The following is a 26173-nucleotide window of genomic DNA, read 5'->3' on the forward strand; positions in this document are numbered from 1 at the left end:
GTCGTCTGTATCCATTGATATTAAGCTCACACACACAAGCAGATTGCACTGACTGCTCAACCAGCACCTACAATATTCTACCTGCTGCAAAAACCATCAGGATACAGAACTACAACAAGGTAACAATATCTGAAAATATGAAGAATCAATTCTGTATGTTATCTGGGGTGGAAGAATGATGTGTGTTTGTGCAATTATATATTAGTGCATTTTATTAGGGATGCAGAATTTAATGCAACATCCAGAATAAACTGGGAATCTCACAGTGAGCTTTGGATCCCTTGTTATCCTGCTTGTAATATTTTACTATAAAGCAAAAGGAGAGCACCAGCAGAACACACTCATGTTGCAATATGTTTTCAGGCAGCTAACAGCGTGTGTAAGCAGAATTCATGTTGTGCCATTTTCATTCTGAGAAACAAGCCAGCCAAGATACATTTCTTTGCTCTCCATACAAAGAAGATTTACATCAGCATGCCAGCAATTGTGTTTGATAATCCTGTGCCGTTGCTCTCTCCGTCTCCCGAGCTCTTTGTCTGTGCCTGCACACTTTCACTTCTCCATTCACACAGGTGGCTTGCATGATATTGTAGTAATCTGAGCTGAACTGATTGATCAGAAAAATGGCTTAAACAATTGTTATTTGTAAATGTTTGTGAAGGATGGTGTAAACATTTGCAACCCCTCCACTGAAATCCAAGCCTTCTCTCCTCTGAGGAAGATGGCCCTGAATTGTCAGTGAAGGATCAGCTTGTGTGCAGAATGCAACTTCTTCAGTATGAAATAGATTAATGCTAAGGGAAAAATAATACACTGCTAGCAGGGCTCCCATCTAATTCAGTGTATACTATTAGAATTACCTAATAAATGACAACTAATGCAGTTAGCAGGGTTCCAACAAACTGGATGCTAGCCAGTCATTTGAAATTTTGTAGGTTTGACAGCAGTAATTTATTGTAGTAAAAATTATACTTAGGGGCCCATTTACTTAGCTCGAGTGAAGGAATAGAATAAAAAAAACGTTGAATTTCAAATGTTTTTACTGTCTCTTTAAAAAAAAACTTCGACCCCCTAGTTCGCCACCTAAAACTTCCGAAGTCAATGTTAGCCTATGGGGAAGGTCCCCATAGGCTTTGCTAGCTTTTTTAGGTCGAAGAAAAATCGTTCGATTGATGGATTAAAATCCTTCGAATTGATCGAACGAATTGCGGTAAATCCGGCAGTCGAATATCGAGGGTTAATTACCCTCGATTTTTGACCATAAGTAAATTTGCCCCTTAATGTCAATGGTTTTAATAGTGAAAAAAAGCTGGGATTGAAAAAAAATGGTAACCCAAATTGTAACTCCAAACCCCAGCCCTCCAACATCCTGAGTAGCACTATTTTAATTTGGAAAACTGTAGAGGCATTTTAAGAACATCTCCTTATGGTATTGTATAAACAGAACTGTGCAGAATCTGTTTATACAGGTTTTTACATCAATACACAATATTATTTAGCACCTAAATGAAATTGGTCTGGTCTTAGCAGTAACAGGTGGATTTGTTCCATTTTATTTAATGATCTGCTGCACTAGTACATTTGGGATGTTTTTCTATCCATAGAAGCAGGCTGATAGGGTATGTACCCTGTGTGGCATGTCCTGTGTTGAATAGGCCTTAAGTAGGATTTCAGCATTAATGAAGCAAGGAGTTGTATCTAGGGTTGCCACCTGGCCTATATTTTAAAGGTCTGGCTGGTAAAAATGATGGTTGATCCCAATGTTATTAATAGGGAAAAAAGATAAATATATATAGGAAGGCCGGTATTTTTTCCAGAAAAAGTGGCAACCCTAGTTGTATCCAGGGACGTCAGGCGGCAGTGCCGAGCAGTTTACCAGGTGCGGCAAAAAGCAGCTCCTGGTACCTTTAAGAGATAAATTTCCAATTTTTTTAACAGGATTTACTGCTTTTCTAGTGTGAAAGAGTACAATTGTGCTCTCTTCACTAGTGATGCGTCCTCCCGGGTCCCCACAACTCAGGAAAGGTAAGCGCTGGAGGGCAGCATTAAGGAGGTCATTTATGAATTTATTAGCCAATGCTTAAATGATAACTAAATGTAATCTTATGTACTAAACTTAGTACACCAGTCTAAAGTTTCAGCTTGTCAATAGCAGCAATGATCCAGGACTTCAAACTTGTCACAGGGGGTCACCATCTTGGAAAGTTCAGTGGGCCCTGAGCAACTGTGGAGAAGCTAAGCTTTGTTGTCACAAATTATCAAACAGAAAATGAAGTTAGCCTGTAATATAAGCTGATGCTACAAGGCTGATGATTCAATTCTGATGCTAATTTCAATGGTTTCTGTGCTGCCATGTAGAAATTATCTGTATTAATTACTAATCATAATTACTAATCATCCTTATACTGTGAGATTTATGAGTAAATCAGAGTAATGCATTCAACACACTGTGCAAATTGCACTTTTATGTGTCATCTCGTCAGGGCAACCCTTCTACCCCTTCTGCCCTGTTACTTTATGCCTTTCTGTTGTCACATTTTACAATTTACCTAATCTGTTCAACTTCATTATACACATAAATCAGTCCTGGGAAATCCATGCAACAAAGTAGCCCATGTAAACTATGAACCATAAAAATCACTTAATTTAACATGTCTGTGTAGCTCATTGAAATTCAACTGATGATGTAGCAAACTACAGCCCTAGTCTCACTGAGCTGCACAGCACAAATACACTTTAATCTAAGGTACACTCTGTTTTGCTCTTTAATGTATGCACACACTGTTTAAAGTATAGAATACTTAGTTGTTAACCATGGGTACAGCACAGAGCCAAGATCAATACCATTGGCAAGCCAATGTGATTTAAAATAGTAACCTACACCCCGACAGCTAAACCACCAAGTCTATATTGTGCAAGTCAATCCTGAATGACACACAGGGTCAAGCTCCATTAGTAACACTCTTTGAGAGTGGCCTTACTTTTAAGGGGGCCACATACAGACAGAGAAGGAGCACTTTAATATGTAAGGGATTAACAAACAATTGTAATCCTTTCTTAAACTTATTATAGAGTACATTTGCTTTTTTTTAATTATTGCATTGGAATGTTGTACAGTTTAGATTAATCCCAGCATTTAACTCCAAATGTAAAATAAATCTGCAAAAAATCTACTTAAAGGAGTGGTTCACCTTCAAACAACTAGTTGTTTTCAGATAGATCATCAGAAATCAAGACTTTTTACAATGACTTTCTATTGTCTATGTGTGACCATTTTTCTAATATTGAAGTGTAAAGTGTAATTTTTCACCTTCGGAAGCAGCTCTGGGAGGGGGTCGCCGACCCTGTAAACTGTTCTAAATTGATACATTTAGTTGATACATTTCTTATCTTTGTCCCTGCTGAGCAGAATCTCTGAGTTTCATTACAGGCAGCTGTTAGAATGGATACAATAGTTGCTAATACTCCAGAGATGCTGCTGAGAAATGTATCAACTAAATGTTGCAAAATTGTAACAGTTCAGAGTCTGCACCTGATTTACTGAGCTGCTAGAATCAAACACCAGAGACACGAATATTCAACTTTAAGCTTAGCTTTTGGGAAAACAGTAAAAAAATAAATAATGGAAAGTAATTGAAAAAGTCTTTATTTCTGGGGAACAATCTGAAAATAGCTGAATTGAAAAAAGTGTTTGGAAGGTGAACAACCCCTTTAAACAGCTGACATGGAGCAGATGAAAAGGCTGATTGGAAAGAGAGCAAAAGGCTGGGTCATATATACAAGTTATATAACACAAACAGAGAAGTAGCTAAGGCCAAATATACAGGACTAAGAGGACCACGTGTAACACTGGTCTTACAGGTGTAATATTTAATACTGCTACAGCTATCTTATTTCGCTTCATATCTGTCAATCTATCATCTATCTTTACATGTACTGCACTCCATCCAGAAAAGAAATACTGATGCTTTACATCAAGAAATGTATACTGCTCTGATCTGAAATTAAACATGACCCTTGAAATCAAAGCATGCATTTATAAAACACTGTAGCATGCAGGCATGAGAGGGTTACATTATAGACACAGGAAGGATGCTGGGAGGCATCGCTTGTTTGTTTTGTCTATGGAGCCCGCCTTCTGCTGTTGCTACAGTAACCTCTCCTCCCTATGTTGCCAGGGATACGGGAAATACAAGGACCGCACCACATACTGTGACACAGACAGTGAAGCTCAATGATGCTTACTGTAGCCCTGGAATCCACACAAAAAGTGATGATTCCAAAGTGACTCATTACAAGTTTCTATTCGCATAACATATTAAGTCCAACACCTGCAAATAGAGACAGATATACACGTACTTTCACATATTTTTCACACCACACAGAATCTGAATAATACACAAATTACTCAACCAAGCATTCAACATGACCCATTTTTGTTTTTATTTTTGTGTATTTTAACTTCTTCTTATTATCAATTAATTTCCTCTTCTACATTTTAAATTCACATTCTTTCTTTTTACTTCTTTTGTTCTGCTCATTATGTGTTAGTGTTCAGCCTTCTTTTTTTTTTTTTGCTTCCCAAAAAGTGGAAACATTCTAAAGATGTCTACAGTGTTTCCATTTTCTCATTCTCTCTTTTTTCTTCCCCATTCTCCCCCCTCTCAGATGCATAGATTTCTCATTTAAAGGGGTTGTTCAACTTCGAGTTACCTTTTAGTATGTTGTAGAGAGTGATATTATGAGACAATTACAATTGGTTTTAATTTTTTATTATTTTATTTTGTTTTTTATTTAGCACTTTGCCATTTCAGCAATCTGGTTGCTAGGGTCCATTTACCCTAGGTACCATGCATTGATTTGAGTTTGAAAATGGAATATGAATAGGAGAGGACCTGAATAAAAAGATGAGTAAAATTGTAGCCTTACAAAGCATTTGTTTTTTTTAGATGGGGTCAGTGACCCCCATTTGGAAGTTGGAAAGAGCCTGAACAAAAAGGGAAATAACTAAAAAAAACTATAAAATACAAATAATGAAGACCAATTGCAAAGTTGATTGGAATTGTACATAATCTATAACATACTAAAAGTTACCTCAAAGGTGAACCCCTCCCTTTAATATGCAATTGTCTTTTGTTATAACCTTATGTCCTTTTTATGAACTCTGGTACCCCAGAAGTCTGGGTAGTGTTCAAATATACTGTATAAAGATATAGTAGAATCTCTATGGCAATGAAGAATTACACCACAGGGGAATTCCACTAGGACAAAAAAAAAAACTCAAGTGCAGCACACAAATAGATCTTTATATAACTGAAGAAATGTAAAATTCAATTACATATCAATATCACCCCTGCCCTGGGGAACCTGTGTGGTAAGTCCAACCCTTGCACAGTCTTTACCAGGACACAGTCCCACACTCCACTCCAGGTGGACAAAGACAATCAGTCCCTTCCCCAAGAGCGCTTTAACTTTTTCCTTTGGACAGGGTAGTTGCTCCCACGTAGCAGGCGCACGGACAATGGCTGTCCTCATGCAGGGGACCACAGCATCTCCACATAAGTATCAATTCTTCAGGCTGAGCTCCCAACACACTCCCAAGTGCGAGCACACCAAAGTCTCTTTCACAGGAATCCATCCACAGGCAGCTCATTTTACATTCCCTGCTCTCCCGCATCAAGTTCCACATGATTCTTGGGGTCCCCTAGTCCACCAAGGGCCAGTCCACCCTTGGGCACTTTACATTACTATTAGACATATGGGGGCAGATTTACTAAGCTCGAGTGAATTTTCAAAGTTAAAAAAGTTCGAATTTCGAAGTACTTCGACCAGTAAATAGGATACTATGACCTTCGACTTCGATTCGAACGATTCAAACTAAAAATCGTTCGATTATTTGACCATTCGATAATCGAAGTACTGTCTCTTTAAAAAAACGTCATACTTCGCCAAATTAAAGCTACCGAAGTGCAATGTTAGCCTATGGGGACCTTCCACAGCACTTTTCTACGTTTTTTTGGTCGAATAGAAATCCTTCGATCGATCACTAAAAATCTTTGAAACGTTCAATCATACGATTTCTATTTGATCACTTGAATACGCTAAAAATCCTTCGACTTCGATATTCAAAGTCGAAGGATTTCAATTTTGACGGTCGAATTTTGAAGTTTTTTTAACTTAGTAAATCTGCCCCAAGGTGTAAATGGGCAGTCACCCTGGATAGATAGAGGTGGGATCAAAGATGGAGCCCTACCCAGGGCCCTATAATCAGACTGATTTTGAAAGTGATTATGGGAAGATGAGAGATAAAGACAGTGATAAATATAGAGCAAGGTTGTGGCCAAGACTGACAGAGTGAAGAATAGGATTGTGTTTACTATTATTTTGCCTGTGGCAGTAAAGAGATGTTCCCATCACTTCCAAAAATTTAGTGTAAACAAGCATCACATTATAGTCATAACGTTTTGGTACTTCTTGGGATACAAGGTGTCCAATTTATGGATAGCCAGGTAACTGTGGTGTTTGATAATCTAGAGACTGCGGTCTGCTGAGCAGCTGACCCTCTTTATTCTCGCACTCAGGGGGTTATTTATCAAGGTCCGAATATCCGAACTTAGAATATTCTAGATTTATTAAAGTCCGATGGTTTGAAATCTCAGAATCCGAAAAACCTGGCATCTCAAAGCTCTCTGGGTCCTGTATTAGTCAATGGGGAAGGTCCCAGTGTCTGTGCTGCTGTCAGTACTGATATCTGATGATTTCAGGGATTTTGGGCCAAAAAGTCAGAAAACTACGAAACTATGAAAAATTCGTACTTTTCAGGCAAAGGTCTGAAGTTTGCCCGCACGTATTTTTTTGAATGATAAATAAGGTCCATTCAGGAATTCTGAGTTGCTCGGATTTTTATCTTAAAAATGCTGAGATAAACTCTGACCTTGATAAATGACCCCCTGGAGAAGATGAAGAGTAAAAGGGAGGCAGTGATATGGTGCTATTATACTGTGCTGACTGCTTAGTCAAGTTGGAGATTTGACAGGAGTAGGGCATAAAGCATGTCAAACATCAGCCTATGGAATTTGGTGTACTTCCACTTTGAAGCTGTGTATCTTTTATTTTTCTTTGGGACAGGGAAGCAATTTTGCCAGCAGCGGTTATACAGTTCTTTTTAAAGTGGCTGGAGTAAAATGTTTCGGAGTAGAGCACCACTTATGATCAGACTCCAATGGTTAATACACACATCTATGAGGACACAGCACACAGACAGCAGACATTGGCAGACAAAACAGATAGAAGGCAGAATGATGTTTGTATTGAATTGAATGCATGATTAGAAGTTTGAAAAATTATCAGTGACAGGCTAAAAGCCTCAGAAGGCCTAGGAAGAAAGGCACTTTTAGTTTAGCAAATTCAGAGAGAGAGAGAGAGAGAGAGAGAGTAACTTTCAAAAATGTAAGGATAATTAGCCTGAAAATTCATTAAAAATATAAACTTAGTGTTAATTTATTAAAGTAAAATAAGGTGCAAAGTATACAGTAGACCAAATGTGCCATGTGTTTTGCTTTTGCACACAACAAAACTGACCATAGGCATAACAACAGGGCAAAAAATGAATAGGAAATGAGCAGGGATAACAGCTTCCATACTGGGTGGATAAAAGACACAGAATTCTCAGTAAGTAAGGGGGACAGTGTTTCAACCCTAATGTCCCACGGGAGCTAAGACAAGTTAGAAAGTGGTAGTTAAATCTGGTAAATTAAAAAATACCACAAAAAAGAACAGCAGCAAATCTGTTCCCTGTAGAGAGCTGAATATCTACTTTGTACATAACAGGCATTATTATATGTTAGTAGAAAAAAACAGAAATCCAGAGGTTCCAAATATTCTAAAGGTCATGTTTTATGGCACCTCTTTGAAAGGGAGGCAGGGGGTCTATTATCAGGAGTGACTGAAACCTGTTTGGGTTGTTTGGATCTGGGGTGCTTACAAAGTTTGAAGCACTATGCCTATGAACACAAATAGATGAAAAATTTTAAAAATAAAATACAATTGTTTTAACTATCAACATTGGATTTTCAATGTACATTATGTTCCTGTACCAAACCACTGTAAGTATACATAGTGTTGAGCTTGAGTGACAAGAGTGCACCAAAAAACCCTAGATTTCAATTTCACTCTCTTAACTATTTGCCTCCTCTCTTTACTCCGAATGTCTTCTTTTCCTATACTTTCATTTCTCCTTCCTTCCTTCCTTCCTTCCTTCCTCCTCTTTGCATAGAAGATCAAAAAATGGAGCAGGAGCACTTACTTATACTGGTCTCTGGTGGCCATTCTCAAACTGAGCATACATAGATGAATGTGATATTTCCTATAAGGCATTGAGAAGCAACTTTCCTTTTCCTTTTTTTTTTTAAAATTTTGCCCTGTGATAAGAGATACTGTTAGGCCTGAGAAAAACAGGCCCATACACACAGAATAAGGAACACAGGCAACATGTTTTCATCATAAGCCCTCTTTGAGCTGTGTCTGGCTCTTACAATTGCTCAATTCTCAATATATATACAAAACAAAAAGTCACCAGCACTCCTTGATATGCAAAAGTCAATTTGAATTGAAAAGATTAAAAGCAGCAAAAATACATGTGATGTTTTGGGACCCACGTCTCTCTAACATGATATGCATAAAATCAAATCACGCACATTATTCCCATAAGTACCTTTGTTTCTGCTTACAGCACCACCCACTAGCTTTGTCTTAAAGGTACATGGCCATATAATGTATTAAAGTTGAACTACAATACACAATGATGTAAAATAACACCAATATAGTTTACAGAAATTCAGGGCCGGATTCTTCTAGGCCGCTTGGTCCAATCGCCCACAGCCCCCCCCACCAACGCCACTAGCAAAAGCGCCAGTGAACGGGGATGCACCTAGGCAGGCACAAGGTCCTAGCGCCTGCATTACCCCCTCCTGCTGCGCGCACATGCACATATGCGCCGGCGAACAGCACAGTTGCATGTGGACACACAGATCCCCATACTGCAGCTGGGTGGCATGCCACCCCTAATTTTTTGCCGCTCTAGGCCCGGGCCTTTGTAGCCTCGCCACAAATCTGGGCCTGCAGAAATTACACAAAACTATATAAGTCGTAAAGTCGTAAACATTCATCCCTTGGGGCTATAATGTCCCTAGAGTGTGAATCCAAAATTATTTTTTCAAATATAACTATCTATTACCTGCACATCTAAGTACTAAAATTGATTCTATGACAATATAGAATGAGAGGCACTGCTGTGTCCTGCTTGTTTAAAATGATTTGGAACTGACAATTTAACTATTTCATTCCTGATTGTGGAGTGATGCTGGGAGATACGATACATAATTGGTTGTATTGCCTCTCCTATGTACATTAGTCCACACAGGGCCAGAACTATGGGTAGGAAGAGTAGGCACGTGCCTAGGGCGCAAAGCTGGAGGGGCGACAGGCACGCACCTTCTCTGCCTCTGCTATCCCCTAGTTCGGTCCCTGCTGTGGCCAACGTGCGCGTTTGCGCGAAAAACACTAGTGCGCATGCGCGAAAAATGAAAGTGCACATGCGCACTGGTATTTTTTGCGCACTCGCGCAAACGCGCACTTCGGCCACAGCAGGGACCGAACTAGGGGATAGCAGAGGCAGAGAAGGTGGCCGGACTTAAATGGGTAAATACCATTTTTTCTGAGAAAATTTTTTTTTTTCTCCGAGGCTTAGTAAACTCTGATGGTGTTAAAAGTCTGAATAAAAAAGTACTCCAACTAAACTGAGCTCTTTGCACTAGCCTTGTGGACACCTCCACCAGGGTCGGACTGGGGGGCCCGGGGCCCACAGGGACTACTGTCCAGGGCACCCTCCGACTCCCCTGCCTCCCTACAATGACGCGCCGAGCACACATGGGCTCGGTGCTGCTCGGCGCCCCGTGCGCATGCGCTTGCTTTCTGTCAAGTACGATCAGGACCGGGGGACTGGCCTGGCGGGGGCCCATTAAGGGTCGGGGCCCACCGGGTTTTTTCCCGGTATCCTGACGGGCCAGTCCGACACTGCCCTCCGCTGACATTGTGGAGCTCCCCTCGAACCCTTCCAGCTTGTAAAGGTGAGTGCGCAGGGGAGGGGGCGGTAGCAGCAGCAGTAAGCTTCCTCAGGCAGAGGAGGGGCAATAATCGCCCCTGGGAATGAAGTGTTACATTGTCAGTTCCACGTCATTTTAAACAAGCAGGACACAGTGCCTCTCAATTGTGATATGCTGTCATATAATATAGACTTAATATATAAACTGAATGAGTTATTACAATTGCAATTATTTGTATGAGAATGTCAGGTGTTTCCTATATAAGTAGTTAAAGTTGTAGCTGTTGAATGTGATATTTCCTATAAGGCATTGAGAAGCAACTTTCCTTTTCCTTTTTTTTTTTAAAATTTTGCCCTGTGATAAGAGATACTGTTAGGCCTGAGAAAAACAGGCCCATACACACAGAATAAGGAACACAGGCAACATGTTTTCATCATAAGCCCTCTTTGAGCTGTGTCTGGCTCTTACAATTGCTCAATTCTCAATATATATACAAAACAAAAAGTCACCAGCACTCCTTGATATGCAAAAGTCAATTTGAATTGAAAAGATTAAAAGCAGCAAAAATACATGTGATGTTTTGGGACCCACGTCTCTCTAACATGATATGCATAAAATCAAATCACGCACATTATTCCCATAAGTACCTTTGTTTCTGCTTACAGCACCACCCACTAGCTTTGTCTTAAAGGTACATGGCCATATAATGTATTAAAGTTGAACTACAATACACAATGATGTAAAATAACACCAATATAGTTTACAGAAATTCAGGGCCGGATTCTTCTAGGCCGCTTGGTCCAATCGCCCACAGCCCCCCCCCACCAACGCCACTAGCAAAAGCGCCAGTGAACGGGGATGCACCTAGGCAGGCACAAGGTCCTAGCGCCTGCATTACCCCCTCCTGCTGCGCGCACATGCACATATGCGCCGGCGAACAGCACAGTTGCATGTGGACACACAGATCCCCATACTGCAGCTGGGTGGCATGCCACCCCTAATTTTTTGCCGCTCTAGGCCCGGGCCTTTGTAGCCTCGCCACAAATCTGGGCCTGCAGAAATTACACAAAACTATATAAGTCGTAAAGTCGTAAACATTCATCCCTTGGGGCTATAATGTCCCTAGAGTGTGAATCCAAAATTATTTTTTCAAATATAACTATCTATTACCTGCACATCTAAGTACTAAAATTGATTCTATGACAATATAGAATGAGAGGCACTGCTGTGTCCTGCTTGTTTAAAATGATTTGGAACTGACAATTTAACTATTTCATTCCTGATTGTGGAGTGATGCTGGGAGATACGATACATAATTGGTTGTATTGCCTCTCCTATGTACATTAGTCCACACAGGGCCAGAACTATGGGTAGGAAGAGTAGGCACGTGCCTAGGGCGCAAAGCTGGAGGGGCGACAGGCACGCACCTTCTCTGCTCTGCTATCCCTAGTTCGGTCCCTGCTGTGGCCAACGTGCGCGTTTGCGCGAAAAACACTAGTGCGCATGCGCGAAAAATGAAAGTGCACATGCGCACTGGTATTTTTTGCGCACTCGCGCAAACGCGCACTTCGGCCACAGCAGGGACCGAACTAGGGGATAGCAGAGGCAGAGAAGGTGGCCGGACTTAAATGGGTAAATACCATTTTTTCTGAGAAAATTTTTTTTTTTCTCCGAGGCTTAGTAAACTCTGATGGTGTTAAAAGTCTGAATAAAAAAGTACTCCAACTAAACTGAGCTCTTTGCACTAGCCTTGTGGACACCTCCACCAGGGTCGGACTGGGGGGCCCGGGGCCCACAGGGACTACTGTCCAGGGCACCCTCCGACTCCCCTGCCTCCCTACAATGACGCGCCGAGCACACATGGGCTCGGTGCTGCTCGGCGCCCCGTGCGCATGCGCTTGCTTTCTGTCAAGTACGATCAGGACCGGGGGACTGGCCTGGCGGGGGCCCATTAAGGGTCGGGGCCCACCGGGTTTTTTCCCGGTATCCTGACGGGCCAGTCCGACACTGCCCTCCGCTGACATTGTGGAGCTCCCCTCGAACCCTTCCAGCTTGTAAAGGTGAGTGCGCAGGGGAGGGGGCGGTAGCAGCAGCAGTAAGCTTCCTCAGGCAGAGGAGGGGCAATAATCGCCCCTGGGAATGAAGTGTTACATTGTCAGTTCCACGTCATTTTAAACAAGCAGGACACAGTGCCTCTCAATTGTGATATGCTGTCATATAATATAGACTTAATATATAAACTGAATGAGTTATTACAATTGCAATTATTTGTATGAGAATGTCAGGTGTTTCCTATATAAGTAGTTAAAGTTGTAGCTGTATATTCTGTATAATATGGAAGTGGAGCTTGTAAGTCATTGAAACAGTTGCAGTGCATATACTGCTCAGGATGAAGGGGAGACACAGGGTAAATGTATGTATAGGACATATATATAGGACATATAACAGAAAATGAAATGTAAAATCTGTGGAAATGAGAGGCAACCGTGGAACTGCATTCATGGAAAAAAATTAGAGGGGTGCATATTGATAACTGAAGAGCTGGTGAAGGGAGATTGACACAGATAAAAGCATGACTAAAACAGTGCTGAGATACGCATGCAAGTGGATTGAGCAGGAATATAATAAACGTGGTCTCACTCACCAAAGTGATTGAACCTTACAAAACATTGCTGTGCCCCCACTTTTCTTGGCCATGCTCTCTCATCTCTCTCACCCTCTGCACCACATAATCAAGTAATGTCCCGATTCAGGCGCTATAGTGCCCCCTGCTTGCAGATTGTATTACAGACAGTGAACTGCAGTATACTGCGGTGACAGAGCCGATGCAAAACAACTGTCATACAAGATTTTTGCCAGCTGAGGGGAATTCTGTATTTTTTTTCAGTGAACCAGAATTCCAAATAACACATTCTTTACTGCTGTTGTCTTCTTACAGTAGAAATGTGGAGGGAACTAAACTATGTAGATACAGTGAAGTAAGCTGCCAAGTCCCCCTAAAAAGTACATGAGTATATCCCATTGTTGTATATAGAACATCACAACCTTCTACTGCAGGGTATCATGAGCTCCAGAGTTTCCCAATAATACACCACAGTCACCAAGGGTCCCCAGCAGTACAACACCCAGGGGCTCATTTATTATCAATGGCTACATTGGCTCCTGGCCACATTTTTTACTTTTACCTGGAGCTGACTGAAAAAAAATGAAACAGAGATTTCTTTGCCCACTTCACAACATACATATAATATATACAGGAGTATTTTACAGCCTCTACTCTCTTAAAGGAGCGGTAACATCAAAACATGAAATTGTTTTAAAGCAATACAAATATAATGCAGTGTTGCCCTGCACTGGTAAAACTGATGTCTGTATAAATAAGTTGCTGTGTAGCAATGAGGGCAGCTAATCAAAGGAAAAAAGGCTCAAGTTACATAACAGATAGCAGATAAGCTCTGTAGAACATAATTTTATCTGTTATCCACTATTTAACCTTTGCCATATGGCCTTTTTTTAAATTTCCACCATTGCAACACATTAGCTTTTTATATAAACTATAGTAGCGTTTCTGAAGCAAACAGATCAGTTTTACCAGTGCAGGGCAACACTACATGATATTTTCATTACTTTAAAACACTTTAATTTTTTGGTGTTACTGTTCCTTTAAGTAGTGTGTGTTATGGAGAACATCATTACTCCCAGGACAGTAAGCCTCTTGTTGCACCAAGCAATACACATTATCAGCCCAACATCCCCAGCAGTACATGGCAACATTCCAGGTTCCTTAGCAAGTACTGCAGTAACACAATGTTCTTAACAATGCTTGACAACTTCCTCATGTTTTCCATCCTGAATAATAAAGCCAATAACTGCCTAAAGAATTATATCACAGCTATCCTGTATTATATTTCATTGGTGTTCCCACACACACCACCATAAATTACCTGTTTGTTATCTACCCACTCCTGTATGTTATCCACACACTTAGAGTGTGAGCTCTACGAGGCAGGACCCTCCTTCCTACTGACTCTCTTACCACATGGCACTTAAGCTTATATCATCTCTGTGCACTTTGAGTATAATTATTGTATTTATTATATTATTTATCCTCCCTGTATGTACATTATTATATTGTACAGCACTGCGGGTCCCTACAGAGCTTTACAAGGTTATACATACATATACTTTATCCCTGTAGTAGTAGTAGTAGTGTATATATGCCAGTATATATAGCATAGAGTCTTGGATGCTACAGTGCATTTCCCAACCTTCTACAATACACTGCACAGGTCCTCAAGGATCATATCTCGTTCTCATTTCATACCTAGCTGGTTAAGTTATTTTGGGTTCCTACTGAAAAGTTAAGAAGCAGGCTGGTTGTGTGTTTTTATTGTGCTATCAAATTTCTTTCACATAGTAGGCCGAATGCTTAATATGTCAATTATTTAGAATCTGAACTGTATTTGAATGCAGATTTAAGAGGTTTATGGAGACTTTGGGCCAACTTGTGCTACACAGCAGTTTTTAATGTAATGACACACAGGCCACACTAAAACTCTGTGGTAAAAAACAAAAATACAGCTTCCAGATCATTTGGGAAAAGTAGACTAAAGCATGTTGAGTTTTGGGTTTGTTTCTGAGGTTATTATGATTATCCTTACTGATTTCTACCTAATGAGGTATCAGCATTCAGTTAATAATATTTTTTTCTCTAGGGCTCATGGAGGCAGCACTGATTTTCCTTTGTTCTGCTCTGGTTCCAGTACTAGGTAAGTAGACAGACTGACCCAACTCACAAGTCACATTTTTCAGTTAGAAAACCATTTGCAAATTCTCCTAACGTAGTCAGAATGCATCCATCATTGGGTACAGATCATCAGTGATAGTCCCAAGACAGTGTTAGTGATTATGACTCCTCTGTTGCTAGCCTTTTATTGCACCTACTATTGAGGACTGTAGTCAGTTAATTATAACCTGAGCAATTTCTAACACATTTTTGTTGTGCTTTGCATCGCGTTGGGTACCTGCGGGTAACCGCAAAGTGGTCCGCATTTGGCCAAAAAGTCCCCAATTCCCTGTCCGTGTGGCAGTCCATGGGTAACCTGGCTGGATACCAGACAAAGGTGCAGGCTTGATCCCTCCCACTCTCCCTTGTGGTTCTGCTAGTTTTTTCCTTTTTGTGAAGATTCGGAGCCAATGTGACGTTACATCTGGGTTTGCATATCCCCCAGGTCGGAATGTTAGTTGGCCTATTGCGGGTTGGTTAGAGGATCAGTGGGGGATATTGTGGTTTGTGGGTCTGGGTTGCAGGTCATGGGTAGCAGAAATGGGTTCGGTACGGATATCAGAAAATAGACAGGGCCGGATTTACATAGCAGGCGCCCCTAGGCCAGATGCCATTTGTCCCCCCATTCCCTCTCATTTATTCACACAAATTTTCATCATCGGGACCGGAGCAATGGGGATTGGTGCATGGGAAATTATGAAAACTATTTTATCTCACATCCCCAGTTTTTCTGAACCAATGTGGGTGTGGTTGGGCAGCATGCCACCCCCTAAAATTCTGCCGCCCTAGGCCCGGGCCTTGGTGGCCTCTCCGCAAATCGAGGCATGACCCATACAAGACTCTTTTTTGTATCATTCCCATCTTTAAGATCCTCTTACTTTCTATGAGATAATATACCTCACACTAAACTATTAGCATTTTTCTGTTAATTGATGGTTAATAAACAGAAGGCAAAATGATTGTGAATAAAGAAGAATTGAGTATTTCAGAGGCAATGCAGAGTATGCTGAGCAGAGATATACTGTAGACAGCCTTTGTATCTGACAGTCAGTGGCTGCCTGTCGGTCTGTCTGTTAACATATGGTCTCATATGGTCATTTGGTCTCTCTGACCAAAGTTACCAAAGGATGAAGTAAAAAATTAGTATTTGTTAATTTTCCATGCACACAACCATGCCCCCTGCATAATGGGTAATAGGACAGTATATGACCCACAGATGCTCTTAAAGGTTGGAGTCAATGTTGTTCACTATTTTGGTGGAATGTAATATGTTTGTTAGAACACCAATTACAGACCTCAACGACTTCCTCGCAATATTTGAGACAAAATGGCTTTTGAGAACATGCCGAGTGAATCTAATTACATTTCGCAATCGCAAAGCATTTAAAGCAAGCTAATATTTAACAAAACTGTAGAGCAGGTGTTAATGCGAAACCTTTGCTTAGCGATAATGGCTAATGTAATATTCTCTAGCAAATTTCTTTACATTGCGAGCAGCACTAAACATTCGCAAAAATGTAATTTTAAATAATGCTTGCAATTTTTCATTACATTCCCCCCTTTATGTTTTAGTAGGCTTCTTTTAATCCGTTCTACCCAAGGAGATCTAGATTTTAGCTCAGTATCTGTCACCTTCCTTGAGCAGCAAAACATGATAGCTTGCTATAAATGGAGAACTGCCACAAAGAAAATGTTTTTTTTTTGCATAAGACAAAAATCAGAAGATAAGATTGCTTGCAGACCTACACATTTAGGGGCAGTTTTATCAAGGGTCGAAGTGAAATCAAGGGAATTTTCGAAGTTAAAAAATTAGAGATTCAAAGTAATTTTTGAATACTTCGACCATCGATTGGCTACTGCGACTTCGACCTTAGATTCTAAGTAAAATCGTTCGTCTATTCAACCATTCAATAATCGAAGTACTTCACCCACTTAAACCTGCCGAAGTGCTATGTTAGCCTATGGGGACCTTCCAGAGCATATTTCTACGTTTTTTGTATTCAAAGGAAAATCGTACAATAAAATCGTTCGAATCATACGATTCGAAGTACGATCAGAGTACAATCGTACAATCGTACTAAGATCAGAATACGATCGTACGATGCAAAAAATCCTACGAATTCGACTTAGAATTTTGTAGTATTCAATTAGATGTTCGAATTTCGAAGTATTTTCCACTTCAAAATTCGACCCTTGATAAATCTGCCCCTTATAGTTTACTGATGTGTTGAGTATCCAAAACTGAAATGTATTTGTAAAACTAACCAGCTTTGTATTTTTCCCCAGGTGTCAGTGAGGAGGTTAAGGATCAAGACCCATTTCACTATGGTAATATATTGTACATATATATACATATAAACTTTAGGACATTGGTTGTTCACCTTCCAAAAAATATTTCCATTTCTGTTTTCCGTTGTTTTCATATTGTTCACCATAAACTAACTTTTTCAGTTGCTTTCCGTTATTTTTTATTGTTACTATTTTTTAAGTTTATGTCTCTAGTGTTTCAGTCTGGCAGCTCAGTGATCCAGGAGCATTCTGAACTGTTACAATTTGTTACATTTAGTTGATATATTCCTCAGCGGTATCAAATGTATAAACTAATTGGATCCATTTAGAACAGTTCGGTGAATCGGCGACCCCCACCCCCTACCCAGAGCTGCTTTAGAAGGTGAAAAATTTAACTTTACACTTCAACATTAGAAAATAGAAAGTAATTGGAAAAAGTATTTATTTCTAGTGAACAATCTGAAACCAAGTGGACTGAAAAAGGTGTTTGAAGGTGAACAACCCCTTTAAATGAGATATTCACTTTTAAATCAACTTCAAGTATGTTGTAGAGAGTTAAATTCAGGGACAAATTGCAATTGTTTTTAATTTATTATTTGTGTTTTTGCATTATTTAGCTTTTTATTCAGCAGCTCTCTAGTTTGCAACTTCAGCAGTCTGGTTGCTAGGGTCCAAATTTCCCTAGCAACCATGCATTGATTTGAATGAAAAACTGGAGCAGGCGCCCCTAGGCCAGATGCCATTTGTCCCCCCATTCCCTCTCATTTATTCACACAAATTTTCATCATCGGGACCGGAGCAATGGGGATTGGTGCATGGGAAATTATGAAAACTATTTTATCTCACATCCCCAGTTTTTCTGAACCAATGTGGGTGTGGTTGGGCAGCATGCCACCCCCTAAAATTCTGCCGCCCTAGGCCCGGGCCTTGGTGGCCTCTCCGCAAATCGAGGCATGACCCATACAAGACTCTTTTTTGTATCATTCCCATCTTTAAGATCCTCTTACTTTCTATGAGATAATATACCTCACACTAAACTATTAGCATTTTTCTGTTAATTGATGGTTAATAAACAGAAGGCAAAATGATTTAGCAATATATTTACCTTTTACGTACAGATTATGAAAGTTTGCGCATTGGAGGGCTTGTCTTTGCAGTTGTCCTGTTCACCCTGGGGATCCTTTTAATTCTTAGTAAGTATGTTGCATGGATGAATGTATAATAATTTCTGGTAAATTACTGAAAATATGTATTTAAATAGTAGTTTAATATTGTGTTCAGTTTACTGGCAAATTTGATGGATCATTTATGAATAAAAGTGCAAATTGTTAAAACATATGTAAATTGGCATAGTTTTTTTGCACACAATGCAGCATTTTTTCTCCAGAATCATAACATATAGCTTGGACTGATTTATCCTTGTGGATAAATACAAGTTGGGCTTGGGGTAATTTCCGCCATATTGGGGAACATAGTCTTACATGCTGTGTTTTTCACATTGTATCATCTTAATATTTCTATAGCAGAACATTTCCTTTGGACAAAAAGAGGAATAATAAAATTACCAATGGTGCAGGTATGTGTTATGACTTCTGATGTCTCTTCACCCACAGGTCGGAGGTGCAGATGCAACAATTTGAACCAGAAACAACGGTAAGTTATGAGGTCATTGTTATGTTTTGGTAGCCGAGGATGAGTAGAGTATAACAGTGCTTTATTAGCAGGTTCATGCAGCCATTACAATTCAACAGTAGCTTCAACTCTGACGCCTTAAGCAGTATAGAAATAAGCCTTAAGCAGTATAGAAAGTACTATGCATACACAGTACAACTCTTGTGCTCAGTGACACCTACAGGCCATTTGCATAAACACGACAGTCATGTAATACATCTATTATATATTAGCAACCAATAAGCAGGTAGCATTTATTAATCACCTGTTTAAAGGCAAACATCTTATTGTCTTCTATTGGTTACTGTAGCTAGGAAACGTTGATAGCATAAGGGAGTTTCTTTTATAATAAATTTCCTTGCACATAAATAGAAAGACATCTCTCAAATGTACAACAATTAACCCGCTGTACGGTGCTGACCGAAGGATTCACAGGAGATACAACTTGCTCAGGGTCTGATGAATTACCGGGAGAGTTAAGGCACGAAACGCGTAGGTTTCCTCACCAACCCACTGCCAAATGTTCACTAGATGTACACAATAAAGCTGCATTAATATTGAGCAAGGTGCGTCTCCTGTGAATCCTTCAGTCAGCGCCATACAGTGGATTAATATTTGTGTAATTGTTAACTCCGGAATGAAGTGATCGGGATCCCGCGAGAGCTGCTACTGGAAGGGGAGACGCTGCGCTGCTTCACGGGTGAGCTCCGCTACATTTCTAAACCTTTTCTGTGACATTTTATCTCTCAAATGTAATCTACAAAAACTGAAAAAGAAATAAGTTGAATTCACAGACAAGCGAATAGTAAAACATTGCAACTTTTATGACCTTATCTGATATATTCAATGTTGGCCACTCTGACTGGCCACATATAGAATAGGATACGGCTGCCTCCAGAGGCATAGATAATTTGCACCCCTTGACTTTTTTTATAACTCTTTATTTAGAATTTTGTCAAGCAATTATGTATAATTATACAGTCATGTTGTTTTTCACATCATAGTAGGTGGTTCAATGGTCTATTATGCACTATAGCATATTCTATTCCCCTGGAGTTGGGGCTGTTTATATATAGACCATTTAGTTAGTACAATCATTTATAGGCTAAAGAGAAAAATACATAAAATAACCTGAAAACAAAAAGACAAGAAAAAATCTAACTTTGAACCATAAACCATATGAGCCCGGGGGAGTCCTAGTCTTTGTCTGTGTATACTCTTGGAGGGGGGGGGGGAGAAGGGCTGCTTTCTTTGTCTTTGGCTTGGTTTAGGAGATAGTGATATTGGGTGAGGAGTTCTCTAGGTAATTAAAGGATTTAGTGAATCCCACTGCGACCATACTTCATCAAAGTTCGGAAGCTGGGAGCAATGTTGAATGTTGATGTGCTGGCCGTTCTGAAACCTGTGGGACCCAAGCGGGTTCAGGTCGACTCCTGAACAAAATCTTTGGGTTGCAGGTCGAGCTCTTCTCCTGCTCTCCCCGCCCTGACCTATTACTGCCGGCACTGGAATTTATCGACTTCCGCCTGCCTCCGCCCGCCCCTTTTGTGACATCACTATGGGGCGGGCGCGGGTCTATAAAAAGAGGGCAGGAGCGGGCCCGGGCCGGGTGCGATTCGGGAGGGGGCAGGTTAAGGTCTGGCGCGGGTCGAGAAATTCTCGATCCGCACATCACTACTGCAGTTCTCTGTGCTTCATTAAAAAGGTGCAGAGCCCGTCACCTTTCAATTTAGCATGCAGGGAATGATGAGTACAAAAACATGGTAAATCTTACCCATTTATTTGCACTTTAAACTCTTTCTTGCACATTATAAATTAACCCTATGGTTCACATGAAGATTTTTCAAATTGACCTGTTAAAATATGTACTGTGGATTTCTGGATTTTTCTGCACCCCTATGAGTATCTAATTTGATATGCAGGCAGCTGTGACAATACTATGCAAATGAAAGAGAACAATAATTTATTCCTACCATATATACAATTATTTACCAGCTACATCAATACTTATACATCAGTACTACCAAAAAGATTTGCCTAGTCCACATGTCTAAGTGCAAGGGCTAGTAGTGCAGTGAAAAGTGGCAAAATAGAGTATATCTTTCCCTCAGCTTACTTTGTTTATTTCTCCCAGTTCAATGTATTTTACCCTGTATGCAAACAAATTTGAAGAAGAAGTGCATGTCTTTGCATTTTAAGAAAAAATCCGAAGTCTGTTTACAACAATCACATCAATGTATGAACAATTTGAGAATGAAAACAGAGGAGCAAAACACATTGGAGCAGATTTACTAAAGGGCGAAGTGGCCGTCGCTAGCAAAAATTCACCAGAAATTGATCCGCAGGCACATTGACAATTTACTTACAGGCGTAGAGGACAATTCACTAGCGAAAGAGACTGTCACTAGCACAGTTTTGCACCATATCGCCAGGCGAATTTTCGCTCAGGCAACCAATCGTTAATCGGTAAATTCACAAGTGCAAATTTTACAGAACATTACCTCTTTTGCCAGAGTTTCCTTTGCCAACTTACACCAGGCCAACTGATAGGATAAAGCTACATCCTCCTCAATCATCTGTCAGTGACATCATATCATGCATGCCGAAAAGTCATAAAAGTTCTAAAAAATGCTGAATTTTTTTCATATTTTAAAGTGGGATTGCCTTCAAAAGTCCTAAATATTAGGGTGGGCTCATGTCTAAGGCATTAGAGGATCTCTTTTGTCTTTATTTTTCTTCCTTGAACATTTTTAAATGTGGCCACTTCAAGCATTTGCACCAACATCTCTAATTAAAACATCTACAACCTATATGTGCCCACCCTATTCAAATTGACCTAAGACCTAAGAATAAGAGTACTAACAAAGTTTCGCTAGGCAGAATTGAACGCTAAGGAAAGATCACTATGAAATGCTCGTGTTGATGAATAAACGCTAGCAAAACTTTACCAGCGTTCGGCCACAGAGACGCAACTTCGCATTTTAGTGAATTAGCGTAGTGTTAGCAAATTTGCGTCTGACAAAGTGGCGCGAGGTGTGGCGGAGCCTTCACAGGCAAAAATTCGCCCTTTAGTGAATTTGCCCCATTGTGTAATTGCTAATTCTAGAGCCCAGAGCAAAGGTTGGATCTCCAAAAGGGACTTGAACTGATAAAAGGCAAACAGGGTCAGACTGGGCCTGCCAGACACCGGGAAACAAACCTGTTGACCCAGGCACATTCCACACCTGCACATTCCGCTTGCCAGGAATTTTAGGCTCTCCACCCCCCCTCCCCGGCCACAAGTAAAAGATAAAGTGCGGGGGACAGTGTTTGTGGCTAACGGCACAACACTGTAAGCAACCACTTTTCTAAGTGAACATCTGACTTACTATGAGACCCAAGTCAACACAGGTCATTTTAAACATGACCCACTCCTATATTCAGTAAGAAATAAAGCTACAATGGCAAAGTAAGTTCAGCATTCATATGGCTGGGGATGTGCTGGAGTAATGGAGGTTCACTATAACATTGCCACAAACTAATAAATGCATACATTGTCTTCATCCCATTTTAATATACCCTTTAAGAAGCACAGTAGTGAATGACGTTCTTGTATCCTGTTCTTTTTTTAGGGCTCCTGGAGATGAAGAAGCTCAGGCTGAAAACCTCATTGCCTCAAAAGGTTATTCAAATATAAAACAAAATGTATGACCATGATCATTCCAGGACAACACTTAAACTCTGTCCTTCTTTCCACAGCTAGGGGATCCCAGAAAGCAGAAAACTGAGAAACAATCTGTGAGTATTTATATGAGACACAGAGAAAAATCTACTGGCCTCCAATTGTTAAACTTTAACATGTTCACCTACAACTGCATGTAGATGCTGAGTATTGTAGATCATGTGACAAACCAAGTTCAAGCACATTTAGTTTATATGAAGCAGTACTGTACACGTTAAGGATCATTTACTATAACCCCAGATGCAAGAGTTAAAGCATATTTACATATAATTAACATGCAAGTTAGGGGATGAGTACAGGATGGAAATGGGGAATACATGTGTGGAATACAGGTCTCTGCACTGTATGTTGGAGCACAGAGACAGAAAACACAGAGATGCAAGGCCCAATGTGCAGCACTTTGCATTTATCCCCCTGAAAAAGTTATAGCATTACTATAAAGTAGTTTCTCTTGTAGGTTATGTATAGCAGCAGTGTGTTGTATACATGAGCAAAAGGGAAGCTTATGAGTAAATATGTTACACAGAGAGACACAAGCTCAAAAATACATTTTATGGTGTGAAATTGCTCTTTATATGGCTTAAGTAAATAATAAAGAGGCGTTATAGGGCACATTGTTCTACTATGATGGAAAGAGTTATAGCAGCATGCAGAATGGCTCATTGCTCTTTAAATATAGCTAGAGTGTCATCAAATTGACATCCATGAGTTGCAGAGATAAACTCTGATGTATTTCAGTGTATTTTGATAATTAAGGGGCAAGTCAACCCCAAAATAAAAAGTTGCCTAATAAAAGAAAACATAATTCTATGCAACTTTGCAATATACATTAATTACATATTTTCTATGGTTTTTAAAGTTATTTGTATATGTATTGCTATTGAAAGCAGTGTTTGTCCGTCCCTTTCTATTCTCTGTCCTGACTTTTGCAACATTGTTTAAAAACAACCAGAGGTTAAGCAAATGCTGCTTTGAATAGCAATCATTTTTACAACTTTAAATAACTTTAAAAGCACTGAAAATGTATGCATATAGGAAAGGTGCTTAGAATTATGTTTTCTTTTAGTAGGCAAATATTTATTTTGGGGTTAACTTGCCCTTGAAGTTACAAAGGAGGAAATGTTGTTTGGACAGTTGGGTTTATATACATTTGTTTCCTTGATCTTCTCTTTCTTTTATTCTTGTCTCTCTCAGACATAACCAGGGACTTACAGAGAACAATCTACGCAAAAAACAAACCCTTCACCTACAGTTAATATCCCTCTCGGCCGCCTCCCCGTTTGACTGTACTGTGTCCATTCTGTGCTTGGTAGCATCATCGTCCTAGGTTTCAAAAGTTCTGTGCCCTGTTCGCTAATCTTATCACTTACTTTGGGAATGAACATATGTAGGAGCCTTGGAAAAATAATCAAGAATCTGAAACAAATCATGAGCCACTGCTTCCTCCACTGTCACTGATTATGTAGGTTTATAGTACGTACAGTTGTTCACATCACCAATCACAAGACAGCAGTTAATCTCAGTTTTTCAATAGCCAGCTATATGCTGTAGCCATCCTTGCACAATACATTTTCTAAATCAGTGTATAAAATGGTGTTTAATTCTATATTATAGGCAGTCCTGTTGGACAGACTGTAATTGTGTTTGTGCCTTTTAATGTTCTTGTTGGTGTGTACTGGGGAGCTACATATGTGTACATCATATAAATATATATCTATATAAATATATTGTATGAAGAAGAATCATTTTAATCTTCAGTGGCTAAGCACCATATTTATCTGTAACAAGCATAACTCTGTGAGGTATAAAGATGAAAGCGTTATTCATCTCATATTAAATACTGATGAGATCTGTCCTTTAATCTGTAGTCTCAAGATAAAACCTGTGTTCTGCTGAATCGCCTGTGTTTATACATCTCCTAAGAGATACGTGAAAATATCAGAAAAAATGATATTATGCAAAGCTGTATAACACTTTTATGCAAAGCAATGCATAGAGGATATCATTATGTATTCTATACAGAACCAAGGGGAAGTATCAGTTTGAAGAACATGTGTTTATATATCTCCTGAGAGATACATGAAACTATCAGGTCAAAAAAATTATATTATGCAAAGCTGTATAACACTTTTATGCAAAGCAATGCATACAGTACAGGATATTATTGTGTATTCTATACAGAACCATGGGGAAGTATCAGTATGAAGAATATGTTACTGGCCTGCTAGCTCAGCTGAATTAGTCATTTTGTGTATGTATGTTTTCTCTGCTTTCCAGTTTATGTGATGTTTTATTATAAAATGATGATTCTCAGTTCCAAGGAATGGCATAAAACTGGAAGCAAAGAGGAACACCCCAATATTATATTGTTAAACCTTACACTAGCTATGGCATAGACTTTAATGCCACACTGTGATACACTGTAGAGGTCCTGAAAGACTGATACTTTCCCTTTTGGTAGGAACGCTTAAGACATAAAATACTTACTACCACTGTACTCTATATCAGGTCTGTCGCAGGAAATATTAATATCAGTTTAGTCAGCGTGAGCCATTTGAAAATTAACAAACTGCTGGTTGAAATAAAAAAAACAAACAAACAAAAAATTAATGAAAGGCGGTCATTGGCAGGTTTTTTATTTACTGGAATATGAGCTGTGCTTTCCACTCAGTTTGATGTGCTCTTTTTCTGCTGTTCTTTGTCTGTCTGGTCCCTGTGCAGACATGGTTATTCAGTGGCATGTTCTTACACAACAACGTGTAGCAGTCTGTTTCCTTCAGTATGAACCGATCTTGCTGTGATTCTGGGGCAAAAAGAGCTTCTTCTATAATCAAATGCTAGCAATTTTTTTTATTGTATGTGTATTTCTAGTGCTGTCAAACAAATGTGAAATAAAACTGTATTTTTATCCTCATTACCTGTAAAATTCCTGTTTAATTTTATTGTCTCAGTATAGGGTCCCTGTAAGGCAGGGATACCCAGCCTTTTGAACCTGTGAGCAACATTCAGAAGTAAAAGGAGTTGGGGAGCAACACAAGCATGAAAAATGTTCTTGGGGTGCCAAATAAGTACTGTGTTTGGCCATTTGGTAGCTCCTATGTGGATTTGCAACCTACATTGAGGAATACATGTCCTTTTGGCATCTCTCGGTACAGGCTACAAACAAAATTGTTTTTGCTGTTAATGCTAAATTTAAAAAAAAAAAAGCTTTAAAAAAACTCATAGAATTAAATTTTTGGCTATATTTTAAGCCCTTGCTTAAAGGACATCACCTACATGACACTTAAGTAGGGATGCACCAAATCAACTATTTTGGATTCAGTCGAACCACCGAATCCTTTGCGAAAGATTCGGCCGAATACCGAACCTGAATCCTAATTTGCATATGCAAATTAGGGATGGGAAGGGGAAAACATTTTTTACTTCCTTATTTTGGACAAAAAATCATGCGATTTCCCTCCCCGCTCCTAATTTGCATATGCAAATTAGGATTCAGTTCGGCCGGGCAGAAGGATTCAGCTGAATCCGAATCCTGCTGAAAAAGGCCAAATCCTGGCGGAATCCCGAACTGATTCCTGGATTCGGTGCATCCCTACACTTAAG

At 39.7% G+C, this 26173-nt stretch overlaps 1 protein-coding gene across 1 annotated transcript; it reads left to right on the forward strand.

The window, feature by feature from the left end:
- Window positions 1–25484, forward strand: fxyd6.S (FXYD domain containing ion transport regulator 6 S homeolog). Its single transcript, NM_001092939.1, is given in 8 exon segments — window positions 1–119; window positions 14819–14872; window positions 17176–17217; window positions 18297–18371; window positions 18792–18831; window positions 22461–22510; window positions 22588–22626; window positions 23765–25484. Coding segments are annotated over 6 exon segments (285 nt in total). The 5' UTR covers window positions 1–119; window positions 14819–14823; the 3' UTR covers window positions 22617–22626; window positions 23765–25484.
- The last annotated feature ends 689 nt before the right edge of the window (window positions 25485–26173 follow it).

The sequence above is a fragment of the Xenopus laevis genome, chromosome 7S (genome assembly GCF_017654675.1).
Source record: "Xenopus laevis strain J_2021 chromosome 7S, Xenopus_laevis_v10.1, whole genome shotgun sequence".
NCBI classification, from domain to species: Eukaryota; Metazoa; Chordata; class Amphibia; order Anura; family Pipidae; genus Xenopus; species Xenopus laevis.